Here is an 18,860-nt window from a genome sequence, read left to right as displayed (position 1 = left end):
AATATGTACATAGATCCAAGGTATGACCACAGATCCACTGCTTACCCCCAAAGCAGATTATTTAGAATTTCCTAGTCAAAACGTAGCTGACACTCCACGACCATTCAACCATAATGAAAACTGCTTAGAAGCCACAACATTGTAAGATTAATTTAATGTGTAGGAATGTAAGTGTGAACAGTGGAAAATTGCTATGAGCAGTGGAAGTTTGATCTCACGGAGCACAAATATGAGTGAACCCATATTTATTTTGCTTGAAACTCCATAAACAGTGCTCTCATGTTTTAAATTAAAACAATGTCACAAAAAGTCCTATTGTACTTATATTATTATTTAATATAATTTGTTGTAAGCTTAAGACTATGTTACAAGGCTTGCATTGCACTGTTAAACGTGACCCTATGAGCATATAAGAATCAGTTATTTTAGCAAATTCTTAATTGTATTTCTGTTCAACCTTATTTAATTGCATTGAATATATTTGAAACTAGGTGTTCGGTTTGGTGGTCTCAGGATCCCATGTCTGCGTTTTGCAGATGATGTGGTCCTGTTGACTTCATTAGGCAGGGACCTCCAGCACTTGCTGGACCAGTTTGCAACCAAGTGCAAAATGGCAGGGATGAGACTTAACACCACCAAATCTGAGACCATGGTACTCTGTTGGAAAAGGGTAATGTGCTCCCTTCAGGTTGGAAGTAAGCTCCTGCCTCAAGTGGAGGAGGTCAAGTATCTCGGGGTCTTGTCCAGTGAGGGAAAGATGATGTGGGAGGTTGATAGGCAGATCGGTGCTGTGTCCACAGTAATGTGGTCCGATCCATTGTGGTGAAGAGGGAGCTGAGCTGAAAAGCAAAGCTCTCAATTTACTGTTCAATCTATGTCCCAACCCTTACCTATGCTCATGAGATTTGGGTGATAAAAAAAAGAATGAGATCACGGGTACAAGTGGCTGAGATGACTTTCCTCCGCAGGGTGTCCGGACTCTCCCTTAGAGATAGGGTTAGGAGCTTGGACATTCAGGAGAGACTCGGAGTGGAGCCGCTGCTCTTCCATGTTGAGAGGAGCCAGTTGAGGTGGTTCGGGCATCTGGTCTGGATACCTCCTGGACTCCTTCCTGGTGAGGTATGTTGGGCATGTGCAATGGATGTCTGGGTTTCTTTACTCGGACTGCTTCCTCCATGACCCGTACCCGGATAAGCTGTAGACGATAGATGGATGGATGGATATATTAGAACTTGAATACTTTTTTGGGAGTGGATCTCACAATTACTGGTTGTTAACAAAACGGCTGATGTAACTTACTGAACATATAAAGAGACAATATTGTGTATGTATAGGGTGTTTTCTCAGTTACAGAACTGAACCCCAGCAGCAGTGTTACTTATTCTGTTATATGAGGTATATTAAGGTTTTGACCTCTTAAATTAAAGGCAACGTCTGCGATTTGTTTATGTTCAGAAGCTCCAGGTCTTTTAAGGTGGAACGGTATATTTGAGGTGAAAAAACGTAAATGTCCCCTTTAAGTGCTGTTATGATAAGGCCACCTCACAGTAACTTTGTGTCCACCTTGGACACCCCAGTCAGAATGTCTAGGATACGCCATTACACACATGAGCAGAAGATCAAAAGGTTCATTCCCAAGTGTGGACTCTGTAAGGTATAAAAAGGCATTGGGTTGTGGAGAGTTCTCTTGAGAGGTGAAGCAGCATTTAGTATCCTTGGCATGAGCTGGGCGGTGGGATGCAAATCTAATTATCCAACATTAGTACCTGACCTCACTGATGTTCTTGTGGCTTCCTTACAATAATTGTGTCTAAAGCATTCCCAAAAAAAAGTTGAAGCTGTTACTGAAGCAAAGGAGGAAAACTACCTATTAATCCATTCATTTCAGAAAAAAAGTTGGATGATTATTTAAACATCAAACTAAGGCAACTGATTTGTGCTTCAACATAGAGGCAACACTCCATAATTGCACAATAAAATGTTACAATAAATGTTGTGCAAAATGAACACTTCTGTTTTATTAATTCCCCTTTTACTGTAGAACTATGCTAGGCCTTTGGGGAAAGGAGTGAACAAAACACAGCTCTATTGCCTATGAACGCTCTGAGCTTCGTATTACATCTGAATGTCTGAATTTAAACATAGCCCTCATGTCTGTATAAGAATCCCGTCAGCCTTGTTCTGAATACAGACGCTTGATGCGTCTTCAAATGTGCATGAGTGCTGTGTTTAGCTCTATTTTTCACTGCACTCACAGTGAACTTTGAGCCCCACACATGGAATGAGGAGATGGTGTGTATTGTCAGGGGAGAGCTGAAGTTCATAGGGTTTGGAGTTCACTCGCTTTGACCTGGCATTTAGGGCACACTGTCTCTAAGCGCCTTTGGCCTACAGTGCAGGCTCTGCCCAACCCTGGCCTTTAGTTTAACCAATTCTGGGTGAACACACTTTGTTTTGAAAACACATTTGAATCAGTAGTTAGAAAGCAAAATTTTCTTAATTTTTCCATTTTTCTTTAACCCCAAACATACAAATCCTGGTTCTGAATATGTTGCTACTATATTTAAATTCAATACCGACAATGTTTGGTTTGTTTATTTTATTGAAGTATTACCTTACGAACAAAAAAGCGCAAAGAAAAAATTTCCATTGTTTTCACAGAGCAGCTTGAGAGTATTTTATAAATGTAAATACACACTGTGGAACTTACAATACGAAGTTATGAATATGGAATTTTTGTCCATTTTGTGCTTGACATAAGGCACAGCTGCTCAACAGTTTGTGGACGCTGTTGTCTGAAGCAACTTTCAGACATACACGGTAACCCAGAACTTTTCTGTCCCGTTTTTTTGTGAAAACGCACTTCCATTCACATATTCATTCACCTTTAAATAACCATATATTCTGCTGTTGCATCAGTGTTCTCTTCCCCACACCTACATAGGCACAGCATGCTGGTCTTTGTGTTGCTGTAGCAGAAGAATGCTTTTATTTGACTGGTTGTTATGTAGGCTGTGTTCGAAAATGTAGTGAAAACTTGCTCCCTAGACAGCTAGGGTTAGTCTCCAACATTTACCCCGTCAGTAGTACTACAACATCCCTCCACCCCCTCGGCATACTGGTTTTCCACTACTCAGATGTGGCAACCCTACCCTAGTATAAATCTGGGTGATATGTTCACAGAGAATTCATTCTACATGTGTGAACAGGCAATTCAAGGAATTGTCCACTGTCATCTTGCACAAATATTCTCTGAATATTTTTCAGGGTTTGCATGTGTAACAGACAGGATTCTCCTCTTCATGATGTGCCATGGCATTTAGATTTGTCCTGCAGGCATGCCTGTCAGTTATAGATGCCAAACTCCTGTAGCATGTTCAAAATTAGGCCTGACATTGTCTTGCTGAAATAACCATGGACTCCCCTGAAAAGACATTGACTTCATGGCACCTTATCTAAAACCCCTACAATCCCAATAAATGCCCCCACATCAATGGTACCTTTGCACCTATGCAAGTAACCTATGCTGTGGCCACTGATGCACCCCATACTATGACAGATGATATTGCCTCTTTTGCTGATAACAGTCTGGATGGTCCCTTTCATGTTTCACAAAACACTCAACACCTGTTTTACTGAAATGTTTGTTACCAGCTGAAATGTAGATTTATCTAAACACATCACATTTTTGATGAACATTGGTCAAGACAATTTTAAATGATATTTCTGCATAGAATTGATTATTGATTTCCTGATTAATAGAGTTTTAGTTTGCATTTCTTGAAGCAGTGGCATTATGTGAAAACTGTTTTCCAAAGTTTTCCTGATATCATGTGGCTATATTTATCACAGTAGCAAGACAGTTTCTCATTGCAAGGCTGGGTGAGAGATGAAGGTTACACACATGGTCTGACATTTCTCCAGATTTCCTGCATCTTTTCACACTATAATGTAGAGTAGATGTTAAAAGACCCAAAACCTTTGCAATCTTTTGTTGGGAAATCGTCTTTTTCAACTGTTTGAAAATCCTCTCATGAGGTTTGGTCACAATACACCTTTGCTTGCACAGACTGAGCCTTTGGTAAATTCTCCTTTTTGCTAGTATGGTCCACGCCCTATAGTTTGGAACGGGGGGGCGAACTCAGAGGAATTTGGGATGGAGTTCAGCGCGGTTTTGAGCGTGTGTAGAACCAGGCCCCCCCGTTAGAAGATTAATTTTAGAAGAGGGAGGAGATGGGGAGGAGGTGGGAGCGACTTGATTGTCACGGAGATTACGTGAGGTTGAAGGGTATAAATAGGCCTGGGGGGAGGAGCGTGGGCGTGGCACAACTCCCAAAATTCTGTTATAGTATAACTTCAATTATATGTACTTGTTTATTGTGCAATGTTTTAAAACAGTTTGATTAAAATTTAAATGTAGTATTCTATAAAGTTTACCCTGTCTCGTCTATTTTGGAATGTGTTGGAAAAAATGTGAAACTTTTTTATATTTACAAAATGCTCAGTCAAGTTGGTCTATGGAAACATAATTTCTTTGTACTTTTGTAAGTTAAATACAGTTTCAAGTGATTTGACAATAAACCCCAACAATAAATCCTGACTTTTTTTGAACAATTAGCATTGGCATCATCTTTCAGAGTGCTTGCCTGAACCATTGCACACTTCCCAGATCATTACATGTTTTTTGGTTTGTTTGTTTTTTAACTAATCTTAAACAGACTTGATTTCTGACACTATATGTCATATGTCTGTATAAAAACAGACAAATGCTTCTACATTGTAGAAACTAGGCCTCTACACATACAGGCCTGTAGGGATTAATAACCACAGCATTCCAGTCTATATAATATATTAAGTGAATTTGCTTGTATAATATCCACAGAAAAGCTTGAATAGAAATGGGATGTTCTGCATTAACTGCACATGAACCTAAATCCATTAAACATGTTAAACATTGGTTAGGCCATTGAGTGGTGATTGGAACTGTGTACTCTGAAATAATGTATCTCATTTCTGTACCTTAGGTTAGTGTTGGATGAGTTCCTCACCTCAGTAATGTTCCAAAATCTACTGTAAATATGTACAGTACTGTATATATATATATATATATATATATGTGTGTGTGTGTGTGTGTGTGTATAGTATGTATATATATATATAACACACACACACACACTTTGGGGATGCAGTTTTGACAGTTGACCAGATAGTGTACATGCAGAGTGCTGTAATTCCATTAGGATTTTCTCTCACAACTATGGCTTAAAAGCTCAGCTTTTTGGGTGACGAATAACCTGTAGGAAATAATAGGCCATAGCAATCACCCAGCTCTATTTTAATCTTATGGGCTGTGTACCTAAATATAATGTGACCATGAAGCATGGCTCAGTTCTCTTCTAGGCAATATGTCATTCCATATCAGACAAACTGCTCTAATAGTTTGCAGGTATTGCATAAGGGTGTGCTTTGCAGTTGCTTCTAAAAGGTCAAGAGTGTTTCTAAACAGTGCAGCGTGGAGGGGTTGTGAGCATGTCACCCCCATTTAGAAAGGAAAAGAAAGGCAATGCGGTTTCTTGCGTGTCACTGTCATGAGCCCCTATGTTCCCGACAATCTGTTCTGACATCAAACGGGCTCCTGTACACACAAATACACACACACAAACACAAACTCTGCAGTATTTATTCACCTGCAAAGCGTCCACTGCAGCTGCCTCCCCGCATCGCTTTCATGTGGGTCTGGTCCCGCGACCTGCAGTAACATTGGAGAGGCCAAGAGAACAGGAGCAGCTCTGTTGGCCAATATCTCATGAGCACACAGGCCTGTGGGAAAAAAGAGCCCAGATCCTTCCTCTTCACAGATACACGGCCAAACGAAATGAACAAAGTTGCTTGAATTAGACCAATGCGTGTCTCACAGCTTCACGGCTCAAGTCCTATATGTTTTCACTATATACATTATATAACATTTCTTCTCAATTCAGAGCAGCAATAAGCAGTCTGTCCCTTTCTGCTGCCATAAAAAGGCTTTACATTTGATTCTGAAACGTTTTTGGGAGAATCTTATAGCATTCAGCCAGGTAAAGTTCAGGGACATCAGGTATTAATACTGGATCCCAAACACCATTACAGTTTATCTGTAGCTCTTATGGGTTGAGGTATGGGTTGAAGTATAGCCCTGTGCTTAGGGACTTTTGCTGCATCTCTTTTTAAACTTCGATGTCTGAATTTCTGTGGAGATTCCAATGCCTCCACAAGTCGGGAAAGTCAGCAGAGCCTGACCAACACTCCAGTTCAGAATCTAAGATGGCTGCCCAAATGTGAACAGTGTATAAAAGTAATACTATGATACAGTTTATTAGCAGGTCTCTCTTTTTGTTTACATGGTTTGGATGCATTAAATATCACATAATGTACTTTAATCAAGTGGTATAACTAAAAATGCTAACCAAGCTAACAATGCTAACCTGGGGCATAGGGCTTTCTGACCTGAAATGCTGTCAGGGTGTGACATCATTCCCTTCTCTGATACTCGACTTACAAGGTAAACATGGCAACATTTATGCCATGCTTGTCCACACTTCGGACAAAGTGTGGGCAAAGTGAAGTTATACTCACATGCTGCTGCTGCAAACAATCCCATTGTTTTGGTCAGTGTTTTTAAAAGGAGATTTTAAAAACAAATTGGAGGTATGCAAGTCATCTCAAAGGTATGGCACCTATAAATCCAGAGAATGCACCTCCAGTAGAAAATGGTTCAGTACATCTCCAAACCTTGACACTGAGCTTGGTGACAGAGATACAAGTATATATATATATATATATATATATATATATATATATATATATATATATATATATATATTTTTTTTTTTTTTAATCGTGTATTTGATTCATAAGAAAATACAAGGGAAAAAAATAATAGTAAAAAATAGGTGCAATAAAGTTTTGCTTTAGGTCCAGTGGGGAGTTTTACCAGTGTACATTGTTCACAGTATGTGTAGGCCAGTTCCTCATTACTGTCCATTTCCATGGGTTCACAGTCTTCAACTGGATAACTACAGGGTCTTTTTTTATGTAGTCGTGTTTGAGATAAAGTGACCTTTGCACATTGGTGCTCATTTATCCTTTTTGCTTGCTAGTTCCTTCCTTTAGTATCAGGAACATTTTCTTTTAAAGGCCATTTCATACCAGCAACATTTGAAGACCATCCATGGTAGTGGGTGTGAGCTTCACTGATGAAAACTCTGTGTGTAATATTAGAGTTTGCATACAGCCTGCATTGGCTCAGTGTGACAAAATGTCCTTCCTCACACATGACGGTCTGACAAAATGAGGAAGCCTCTAATCTCGAGTAATTCATTTGGCAAAGTGGCAACCTCTCAGCCTCATTCTAGACCTGCAGGATTAATGTCAGAATGATTAACCGAGCCATAACTATGTAAACAGGAAGCAAAGCTCAGCGTTAAAATGGCTCTGGTTTAGGGGCTTTATTAGAATGTGAAACCCAAAAATGTTCAACTTAGTTTTGATGTTTAGCTTGAGCTGGATCATCTTTTGGGCCACTCGCTATAGAGTGACAGATCTAGCTCAGGTTAATACAACATTGATACCTTACAGGACCAAAGGATTGTTTCCCCTTCAGTTCTTGTTTAATTTCCACTTCCTGCATTGTTCCTGGCTTAATCCAAATGCAAGACAGCTGTGCTGTAAGAGAGGTGTGGGTGGAGTGTTTGGGGACCACAGTTAGACAGACCTAGAGATGAGAGAGAACATTTTAACAGATTGACCAAATAGTGAGAAGCTACAGAGTGGAGCACTAAGGCAGTGAAAGATTGTGTGTGAGTGTAACTGTAGTCCCCAGGTTAAAGTTCCACAGTCCAGGCCCTCGATCTACAGAGCATTTCCACAGTGGGGCAGAGGGCCAGATCTGTTCCAAAGTTCACCCCGGACTCCAGTCAGAGCCCATGCACGTCTACAGATGCTATTTTACAACTTCATACAGTTTGAATCGTTTTTAAAAAGCTGTAAGAAATGAACACCTTGAAGAAATTTCAAAATGATGAACAGATATATATGATCCTAAAAATATTAGGAACCATGTATATTATTCATAATACAAAGTATTAAATTAGTGCTGTCAAAAAATAACACCTTAAAACATGTTATCCCATTGAATTTTAAAAAACAAATACATAAACACGAATTAATATTTTACCACATTTGGCCACAAATTTTACTGAGGCTAGTGACATATTAGTGGTTTTATTTAGCAATGTAAACACAGCGTTGCTAATGTTGATTTAAGAAAGTAGATTACATCTTATTTATGCAGAAATATGTACAATAAATTACTATATATATGGTGGCTGGCGTAAGCTCGCTCACTCGTAGCTCGTATCTCGGAAAATGCGTAAGTTGGTTTACTCGTAAGTCAAGGTTTCACTGTATTTAATATCAATAAAAAATTCTTTATTAAAAGCTACAGTCTTTTGAAGGGACAATATTAAATAAAATAAAATGTAGGTCCATTATTTAAAAATGTAAAGTTCAGTTATAGAATTTGGACTGTTTGGTCACATATTACTAAATCCAAATATCCTTAAGAAACGGAAAATTAATGGGAAGACAACAGGAACAGAGCAGTGCTTGTCAGGCTTGAATATAGATAAAGGTATAGGGGAACCTCCCACATTCCCACCGCTACAAATTCCACATTATTGCCCAAATAAAAAAGACACACATACAAATTATGACTTTTTATTCTGCTCTTCATTCTTCTATTTAGCAAAGAGAGAGAAGAACCAAAAAGGAAAGGCAGACAAAGCTGAGTAGGAAATATGTATTTCCTGCTTCTGTAGTGTTCTTAGAGCGGATTCTCAGAGTAAAGGTACAGGGGCCAGTATGCTGTTCTGCTGGTGCTAAAAGGCTGTGGACTTCCAGGGGAAGCCTGTAGACTGAGCTGTGTGTCTGCGTTCATCTGGCCCTGTCCATAGAGGAGGTTGGACAACCAGAGGGGTTCCAGGGTCTGGGGTCAGAATTGTTAAAAAGCCAAGTCAGACAGGTCATCTATCTCACTCCAGCAAGGCTCCACTGACCACAGAGCCCTTTGCTAACATTATACTGGCTTTAGAGGAATTTTCTCCCAGAGGCAGCTGCTGCCTCACAGTGACCTGTACCAGTGGACGTTCAGTATGTTGGTGACCCATTCAGAGATATGACCATAGACAGCTGAACAATATATCTCATATTAGTCCACAGATCTATGAGCATTCAATCCAGACAATATGAAGTGCCATTTTTCAGGATGTCAGTTGGAAGGTCTGAAGGTTTCATGACAATGGGTGGTTTGTTGACTAGGGCAATGAGGCAACGCACCGCCAAAAAGGAAATGGGGGACATTTTATTATTTAATTCTACCACAATATTAAGCAAAGTTCTGTATTAACCAAACTCTACCAGACAATTTTCCCACCTCTGAGTATCACAGTCCAATCAGTGTTAAGTTTTGAACCATACAATTCTGCCATTTTCGGTAGGAAAAATGGTAGAAATTCACACTTGACCCCTCTCACTGACTCATGTTAAGGCTTCAGTTAATTCCCTATAGGTTCCTGGTGGGCTCGCCCCAACACATTAGATCAGTTCCCAGCATGCAGATAGACTGGAGAGCCAACAAATAGTGAGGAAACACCCACTGAATTTTATAAAATGTGTTTTTTGATTCATATCATGAATTTCACCTGTATGGGGGCTATACAAAGTAATAGGCCCTAAGATTTTAAGGCTAAAAACCTATTTGGAATAGATTACTTTTACAAGAAGTGGGATACTCTACTCATATGTTTCAAATGCACCACATGTAGTCTGGTTATTTAATGCAGAGATTATTAAATGCAGATTTTTGAACCTTGTTCCAGGTCTGGATTTTTAATTGGCTTTTAATTGGGATTTTTAATTGGTGGACACTATATCCAAAAGGCCCATTTAAAATCCCGCACTGGAACCTGGACACAAGATCTGGATTTGAAGATCTCTGATTAAAATGTTATTATTAAATTGAGAAGCCACTCCTATCGCTGTCATTTATATTATATTATATTATATTATATTATATTATATTATATTATATTATATTATATTATATTATATTATATTATATTATATTATATTATATTATATTTTTTAATCTTGTGTGAATCTGTAATAAATAGTAAATAAATATTGTGTTAAAATTACATTACCTCCTCATGCAAAAGGATTACAAGTCAGGTGATGTTCATGATTTTAATTAAAAAAAATTACTTTCTGTTCACAACAGAAAACAGCATTCACAAGCAAACACAAGGTTTTTAGACAAATAATAGACCTTAAAACATTGAAAAACGTGAACCAAGTAGAGGATATTGCTCTATTCCTGCTCTATACATGGGTAATATTGACTTATTTTTGCTCTAGATGGAACTGACTCTAAATTTGGAAGAGTGCCAACTACAAGAATGTAAACAGACAGAAAGAGCTACAATACTATACCACTCGAGTTACAAATTAATTTCTGTGGTAATTCAAATAGCGAAAAAAACCTTACAGATAAGTTCAACTTCAGCCATGTACCAATAACGTTTGGCAATCAATTTCCCTAAGGGGATTATTAAAGGTGTTTCTTCTTCTTCTTTTAAAAGATGCAGAGCTTCTGAACGTAAACAAACAGATCTGCCTTTTGGTTGATGTGACCAAAATATTTGTCATTAAGGGCAACACCTTGCAAATGCATTCTAAAGAACAAAACACAATATTAGAATATAAATGCATGACTGAATACAGCACTGTTTCTTGCCAGTGAGCAGTTACCTGCCAGTTACTTGCCTAACGTCTTTAAAAGTGAATGGAGTCACATTTATAGTTAATTAACGGGATAAAATGAACAGCAAAGGTTGAATCTAAGTAAAAGTTGCTCGACAGAATGATTGATGTCATGAGACCATCGCCATTAGGTTTTATTGCCTGTCTGCACGTATATGCACTTCTTAAATCGCTGTTTGTGATGAAGAAGCTGCTCCTCATCAGCACTGCTTCTCAGAGAGTGCTCAGAGTGTACATGCCGCTTTGAAGATGTAACGAAGTCACAAGTCTTCGTGCATCATGTGGACGTCAGTAGCATGTACATGAACTTTTGGAGTGCTCTGTCTGCTCTGTAAATAAGTCTAGTAGAGCTGAGGTAATGTACTAGATAGAAGAACCTCAGACCTCAATTGGGAGAGTCAAACTTATCCCTCCACAACAAGCAGGTGAGGGCAGAGGCCTGCTGCACTGACTAAAGCATTAACAGTGTGCTAAAATCAGCAAAAAATTAATTAAAAATTACTTATTAATAGTAACATTGAGCCAATATGTATGTAGTGTATCATTCACTCATAGGGGGACTAAATAGTTATATATAACTATTTACACACACACACACACACACAACGCGCTCAACTTTTGTTCAGAATCAGCTTCTTATGACTGATAAAGACGCGGCTTTCCTCTCAATCATTCCCTTCACAGTGCTTTAAACGGTGTGGACGAATTTAATAGCGAAGCAGCGAAGTGCAGCGAATCGAGACGCGTGATTGGATAAATGCTGGGCTTTGTCCCGCCCATCGGACGCTCAGCGTCTCTGGGAGTCTATGGGGCAGTGGGCTGGCCTCGGCTGGCCCGGACGCTCAGCTTCTGCATGATGATTGGATGATCTCTCTGAGGCTGAATCCCTTTTTGATTGACAGCGAAATGAGTGAATCAGCTAGTCAAGTCCCTGGAAAAGACGCCTTGTTGGTAGGACAGGGTCACAGATCATTTTCTTAAAAAGCAACGGAGGGTAGAATTTACGTATAAATAAATCGACACATTTTATGATGTAGGCCGAAATTGAGCTTCCGCTCCTTGAAAGACCATCATCTGCCACTGATATATATATGTATATGCTTACTAAAGATATGCTTACAATTTGCAATTTGTACTTTTTCCAAAGCTTTGTGACGTATCGTATCATTCACAATAATATTGATATGATATTTAAAACTATATTTTAAAAAAACATATTGTGATAATACTGATATTGCAACTTGTTTACATAATGATGTCACAAATTGTTCCAAAAAGGGAAGTAACTTCATTAGTGTGGATAAGGCTTCATTACATAATATCAGATGCACATCAATCCATGGTAATATAAAATATGAAAGAAGCCGTTAACATCAAAAGTTGGAAACACACAAAAGTTGGAAACACACAAAAGAAGCACATAGTTTTAGTATGAAGAAAATCAAACTGCTAAAATGACATGCTGCGAGGAGAGCACAACACACAAAGTAAACTCTAACGCAAGCAGCCAGGCTACACCTGGAGTGCCCACTCTTTTTTTGGCTTGAGGGCTTCATATTCCAAAGGGAAAGGTCATTGTGACCTATAAAGACTCTCTGTTTGAGAGTGGTGGTGGTGTTGCATGGGTGGCGCAGTGGCCAGTCGGAAAATGCTAATTCACATTTACACCTGTAGAGATGTTACTGTAGTTGTTGGTGATGTAGCACATAAAGATCACATGGAACTGGTGGCACTAAACATGCATTAACAGGGCCCTCACCATATCGACGATGCAGGGGGGCTCTTAACCAAGTGGCTAAATTTAACAAATTGGGAAAGAAAACGTTGACTTTTTGTTTCCTTTGTTTCTTTTTACTGGATCAATTGAGTTCCTGAGTAACCATCAGTAAGCATTTACAGACATTTGGACTTTATTTTCCATTATTTTCATGTGGAAAAACTGATTTACATTATTTAAATGAGGTATGATTGATTATGTTGAACAGTGCGAACATCTGGTCGATTGCAATCGACTTATTGTGCATCCCTGGACTACACAGACTCAGCATAGCATCTATCTTGTATTGGTTTTGTTATTTTCCATGAAGCTTTAAGGCTATTTTTCTTATAATTTTTTATGTTATATGATTGATAATATGCATGCATTAAAGTTTCTGCATTTAAGTTTTGTGGTAGATTTATTACACTATTTTATACAATCAGAATCTTGTTAAGTTACTGTTTTTACAATATGAACAAATGTTTAGATTTTGTTTTTGGTGTTTGATATTTATACAAAATAAAAATGTAACATATGTTTTGTTGTAATAGTATGTTCTTGAGAAAAATAAAACATTTTTCTATGTTTGATTTATCAACAAGAATAGTTTTATCACAAATAAACCTTGAAATATCGTGATTATTACTTTAGGGCCATATTGACCCACCCCTACTGTGCGGATTTAATGACATTAAGCCACAAACAAGTTAGGCATTGAAGAAAATACAGAATGAAGCTCTATATACATCACAGAATGCAGTTCGCTTGTCACAGCTCAAAGCTGTGTGGCTTTATACCCCTCCACACCAAGCATTGAGCATGATTAACTTAAGCTCTTGTGCTTATGCTCCCAAGCATTCCATTACATTTCATGATGTTCGTTGGAGATTGTACACACTGTGTTTGTACATTTGAACGTCTATGTCTATAGTGACACATTCACTAATTAAAAGGAATGTGCACCAACTTATATTTATATTGTAGGAAAAACTTAAATATATACAATGACATAAGAAAATGGGGTAGATGAATCAGCCAATTTTTTGTTAAATCTATTAATTGTCATACCAGCTTTGACCATTACTCCCTAATAAGGACATGAACCTGAATAAAGGATGATGACACTGTGTTGATGACTCAGCAGTGTTCTGGTGGGAGTGGGGTTGGGGCAGTTCGGGCAGTAGAGGAACGAGACCCCCTCCCATTGCCTCTGGAGCAATGTCATGGTCTCATCAGGAGTGGGAGACATGAGCAGAGCTCCTATGCATTTCCTCTCTAAATATACACAGTCAGGATATAGTGTGCACGCAGGAAGGCCCTGAAATAAATAGAGTTTATACGAGGCTGGCCAACTGCACACATCACACAATGAGGCGGTTGTTCTGAGGTGGACAGAGTGAAGTCCTCTTCGTCCTGTAAAACTGCTTTCACTGGTCAGAGTGTCGTAGAATGTTCCTGAGGGGGAAAAAATGGAGGTTGAAGTTTGACCATTTTGGGTTGGCCAGTGCTTTCCTACTGAGGCTGGTGGGTTTATGATGTTTTTTGGTATATTCAGCCACAAATTCTGGCTCATTGACTCAGCTCAACAATAACGCTGTAAGGGAATTTATACTATATTTTATTTTCTTTTATTAACATTTTTACATAATTTAATGTTTTAAAATTAAACACTAACGTGAAATGTACCATTCTAGAGAAGCTTACAAAAATCATAACTGTTCACAGGTAATAATGTCTTCAGCAGAGGCTGGTGGGACCAGAATGCACTTGTATATCCTTTTTGACTGTAGTAAAACTGATAAAACATATTTGTTGTCAGAAATTTATTAAGCCAACTGCCATCAGGACTCTCAGTATCTGAGGCCTGTTAATAGTTATTTTGAACAATGGCAAAGCAATTTGTCCATGTATTTTGCAAATATTGTATTTCCAGTTTATAATAACTATTATTTTAAATTGTTCAGTAATTACAATAAGATCTGAAGTGAAAGAATCTTATTGATCTAATAGTCTAAAAGACAGTCTCGTCCTCATTCCATATGTTTAGTCAAAATGTCATAGAATGTTGGCAACACTATGTTTACCTTTTGTTAATTGTTTTCCCATTTCTAATCCAGCAGAATGACCCATTTCCTTATATTGTATGTTATCAACAGTACAAAAGAATGTATATTTTATTGTTTTTCTTACAACGCATCAAAATACAGGGAATATTAGAATCAGATATTTTTTGATTTTAGTTTACTATGAATTGCTGTTTTGTTTCTTCATACCTAACAGGACGATACGAGATATGTGTCTTAAATCAATGATATTTATATTAATCAAAATAGGGAAAATGGATCGTTTTCTGTTTTTCTGATGTAGGTTTGTCTAACAGAGTGGACAGGGAACTCGGGCAGCACTGCTGTGTCTGATCCACTCATACACACACTAACACACCACCACAACCACGTCAGTGTCACTGCAGCGCTGAGAATGAACAGGAATAGAAGATTATCCTCATCCATCTCGGTTTTTGCTTTTCAATGTTTGGAGTACTCTGTTGTCTGAAAAACTCCAGCTACCTTTTCACTGCTGTGAGAAAAGAGAGAGAAAGACTAGCATACTGGACCAAGACACCATGTACAAACACTGGGGCTTTGTAAATACATTAGAGCAGATTCAAGCAGGCGGACAGACTGGAGATCTAGCAAATGGTAAAGACACATCTTCTGAATTTTATAAAAAATGTTTTCTGATTGCTATCGTGAACGTTGTTTCTAATGCATACATTTCACTAGATGCGAAATGCTGAAGAAGACAACTCAGTGGAATTTTGTGAACAAGCTGTCTGGAGGTAATTTACAGATTCAATCTGATGTTGAGACTGAAGGTTGTTTCGCACATCAACAAGCTGAAAAACAAGTAAATAAATCCAGAGCAGGGTTCAGGTTAGTTCAGGCTGTCTGAGAGCAGGAGGATTTCATACACTATCTGCATCTCTTCCCTCTGGCGTGTGGATTACTGCTGCACACAGTCAAGGATGTCGGTATAATAATGTTCAGAGCTTCATTGTCACACGGGCTTCTATAGACATCCACAATGAATGATACAGCTAATCGCTCACTAGCTCCTGGAGGACACCGAGACACTGGGGAGGTACAGCAGAGGGGTTTGACGGGAAATATATGCGACCAGTCAAAACAAAGCCAGACAGACATACAGGATCCTCATGCATGATTGGCAGTGCCTCCCAGGCACATCTCTCTTTCTGTCTCCCTCTCTATTCTAAGCTCCCTCCCGCAACACAGACCCAAACTCAACATCAAGGCTTCCTCCTGCATTTTCCCAGATTTTTGCCCCCTTTTTTCCAGTCTAAAGTCCAAAGCTGTTACAGATTTACAACTCAGGGAAGGTTATTGAGGGTGTATTATACAGAGAGCTGGGCTAATCTCAGCTGAATAGGCTTTGGCCAAATGGCACACTGTCATGCTAACTGTTCTAGCCAGGTAATGCAGTTTTCAGTAATGGAAGCTACTAACTAATTACCACTGAACAAAGCATTGGCTCAAATTGCATTATGTTAAGGAATTTCATAGACATATCCCTTATATGCTTTTCTGGCATTGTTATATGTACAATTACACAAAAGCACAAACATATTCCAGGCTTAAAATTGGCATTAGTTTATTTTTTTTAAAAAGTTAATAAATTTACTCGTTAAATACGCTTATATTTTATATATTTTTAGAGCTTACATTATGCCAGAGGGGGCATGTTTAGGTTCAGAAAGTAAAAATCCTTCCCAAAGTTTTGCTTCAACTGCCAGATTCCTGGTAGGTGGAATGAAATCCAGAAAAAGATTTTTTAATTTGACGTATTTTTTTAGTGACCTGTGCAGTATGACATATGCCATATCAGTTTGTCAATTGTCATGAAAAGTGTGATAATGACTTTAAAGGAACCCTACGTAACATTTTACCTTGAAATTACAGCTCCACAATCATTGTGATGCTTCACTGCCATTACTAATCTGGGCTCAGCACTGCAGAAACTGCATTATGTTGCTTTTAGAGGAGGGTGGGAAACCACCACCCTTCCCCTTCTTCACTAATTTCAGTACAGTGCTGGCAAAATGAATTATGATAAGGGGAGACCCAGGAGCAAAAAGCACAAAATGTACATATTCTTTTTTAAAATTATGAGTTTTTTATTTTAAACAATATGGGGCATGTTTGTGATTAATAAAAGTACCCAGAAAACAACAAGCACTGTGAGAGAACAGAAAATATCAAGCTCAGTTTTAACTTTAACTTTAACACTAGTTTTACTCATACAGAATCATACAGATCACTCATAGAGAGGAACAAAACATCCAACATAATTTAATGATTTTATTATGTGTATCAGCAAAGTACTATTGAACACACTATTTTAGTGGTTTAAAAAAAGCCCTAATCACTGTAGCTGAGGTAACTGAAAATTTGCATTTTTATCTTTACCTTAAATAGGACAAATTATGTAACAACATTTTTTGTCAGTGCATTAGCAAATTAATTTGGGGACCCACAAACAGTGAAATTAACCCAGTGTGTTTTTCTGTGGGTGTCCAATGTCTGAAAACACAGGATAAAACTAGTTTTGAATTTGCACTAGTTTTTTAGGTAGAGTGCAGGCACTATAGAATAGGCCCGCCTTCTTGTTTTGAGCAGCAGCAAAACAGAACAAACTCCCTCAGTCAACATCAGCCATAAAATGAGTTCTGAATTTGCACTAGTTTTTAGGTAGAGTGCAGGCACTATAAAATAGGCCAGTCGCCTTGTTTTGAGTAGCAGCAAAACAGGACAAACTCCCTCAGTCAACATCAGCCACATCAGGCAATGGCAGCATTCTTCTCCAATCTACAGTCCCAATTGAGAGAAACGGCAAAGACAGGACGGCAGCTGAACATTAGCAATGGAGGTGGGAGATGTTAGCATCAAAGATAGCAAACAGCTAACCTCTGGGCAACAATAGAGAAACTAGCCTATTTAGGTACCCACACAGACAGACAGCCATAAATGAATCACAAAAACTGAACAAAAAACAAACAAACACGGGCAGAAGCGGCAGTCACCAGATGGACACCAGCATGCTCTGGCCTGGCGCTGACGTCACACAGAGATACATTTGACCCTGTACGTGGTTGATGAATATTTCAAAAATAAGAACAATAGTTGATTTTTTCCTCAAACATATTTTTCCACCTTAAAAGATGCAGAGCTTCTGAACGTAAACCAACCAGAGAGAACAGCATTTCTCCACAAGTGTAGATGTACCTTTCAAATGACACTATTTTATTTACATTAGGCAAATTGTTCTAACTTTTCTCAATACATTTATTTGTAATGCACTTTACATTTCAGAGAAATTTCAAAGTGCTAACTTTTCTGGAAATGGGATTAGCAGTAGCTTTAAAAGCTGTGGATTGTATGAAATAAATGTATTAATGTTTTGACTGTAAGCAAATACATTGATAACAGTGCGTCATATGGTATAAGAAACCAGAAGGAAGAGCCGGGCCCCAGTGGTTGCTCTAATTATAGAAATTTCAGCCAATCAGTTTTGACAATATGCAGTAGCACAGTGACATACCATTCTAATGACACGTATAGATATTCTAACACTTTGAAAGCAGGGCCTACACACCAAAGGTTACCTCCCCCCCCCCACTGAGCTGGTGAAGAAACAAGGAAATGAAAACTTGCTTCAGTATTAAAATAAAACAAAAAGAAAAAAACACTGCTCTTTGACTGCAGTCAGAGGGAAGTACGTGGTGTGTAAGGCTTACAGATGTTAATTGATATGTGTGTGTGTGTGTTTGCGTAGAGGATGACTCCACTCCCAAGAGACAGAATGTGCACACTTCCTTTAGAGCCATGGGTGTGGCACTACGTGCTTAACCAGCTCTCTGCATGACTCTCTCTCTCGCTCTCTGTCACACATTTAAACACATTACTCTACAGTGTGATGCACCTAACATAACTTGTTCAGCCTACGCCCAAACCTCTAATGCACCATCAGCACAGCAGGCTGTGCCTGAACAAATCTGAACACTGTCACATGGTTTAAGCATCTGCCTAAAACATACAAAAGAAAACTAAGCTGTCACCCTACTCTGTCTCCTACTCTTCACTGGACCCAGTCAGCTGTGATTTTTGAATTTTCTTACTGTATATGGGTTTATTTGCCAAAAATGAATTAATCTGATAGAGTGTGT

General features: G+C 38.5%; 1 protein-coding gene across 2 annotated transcripts in view; it reads right to left on the bottom strand.

Annotated features, from left to right (window-relative positions):
- Nucleotides 1–258: 258 nt before the first annotated feature.
- Nucleotides 259–18,860, bottom strand: part of rnls (renalase, FAD-dependent amine oxidase) — a 106,585-nt gene continuing 87,983 nt past the window's right edge. For both annotated transcript variants that reach the window (XM_066665876.1, XM_066665877.1), the window contains exon 7: nt 259–1,195. In XM_066665876.1, coding sequence (XP_066521973.1) covers nt 998–1,195 — 198 coding nt within the window. In that variant the 3' untranslated portion in view covers nt 259–997. The remainder of the gene's footprint in view (nt 1,196–18,860) is intronic.

The sequence above is a fragment of the Hoplias malabaricus genome, chromosome 3 (assembly GCF_029633855.1).
Source record: "Hoplias malabaricus isolate fHopMal1 chromosome 3, fHopMal1.hap1, whole genome shotgun sequence".
NCBI classification, from domain to species: domain Eukaryota; kingdom Metazoa; phylum Chordata; class Actinopteri; order Characiformes; family Erythrinidae; genus Hoplias; species Hoplias malabaricus.
The sequence above is the reverse complement of the archived record's forward strand: the minus strand, read 5'-3'. Positions and strand labels throughout refer to the sequence as shown.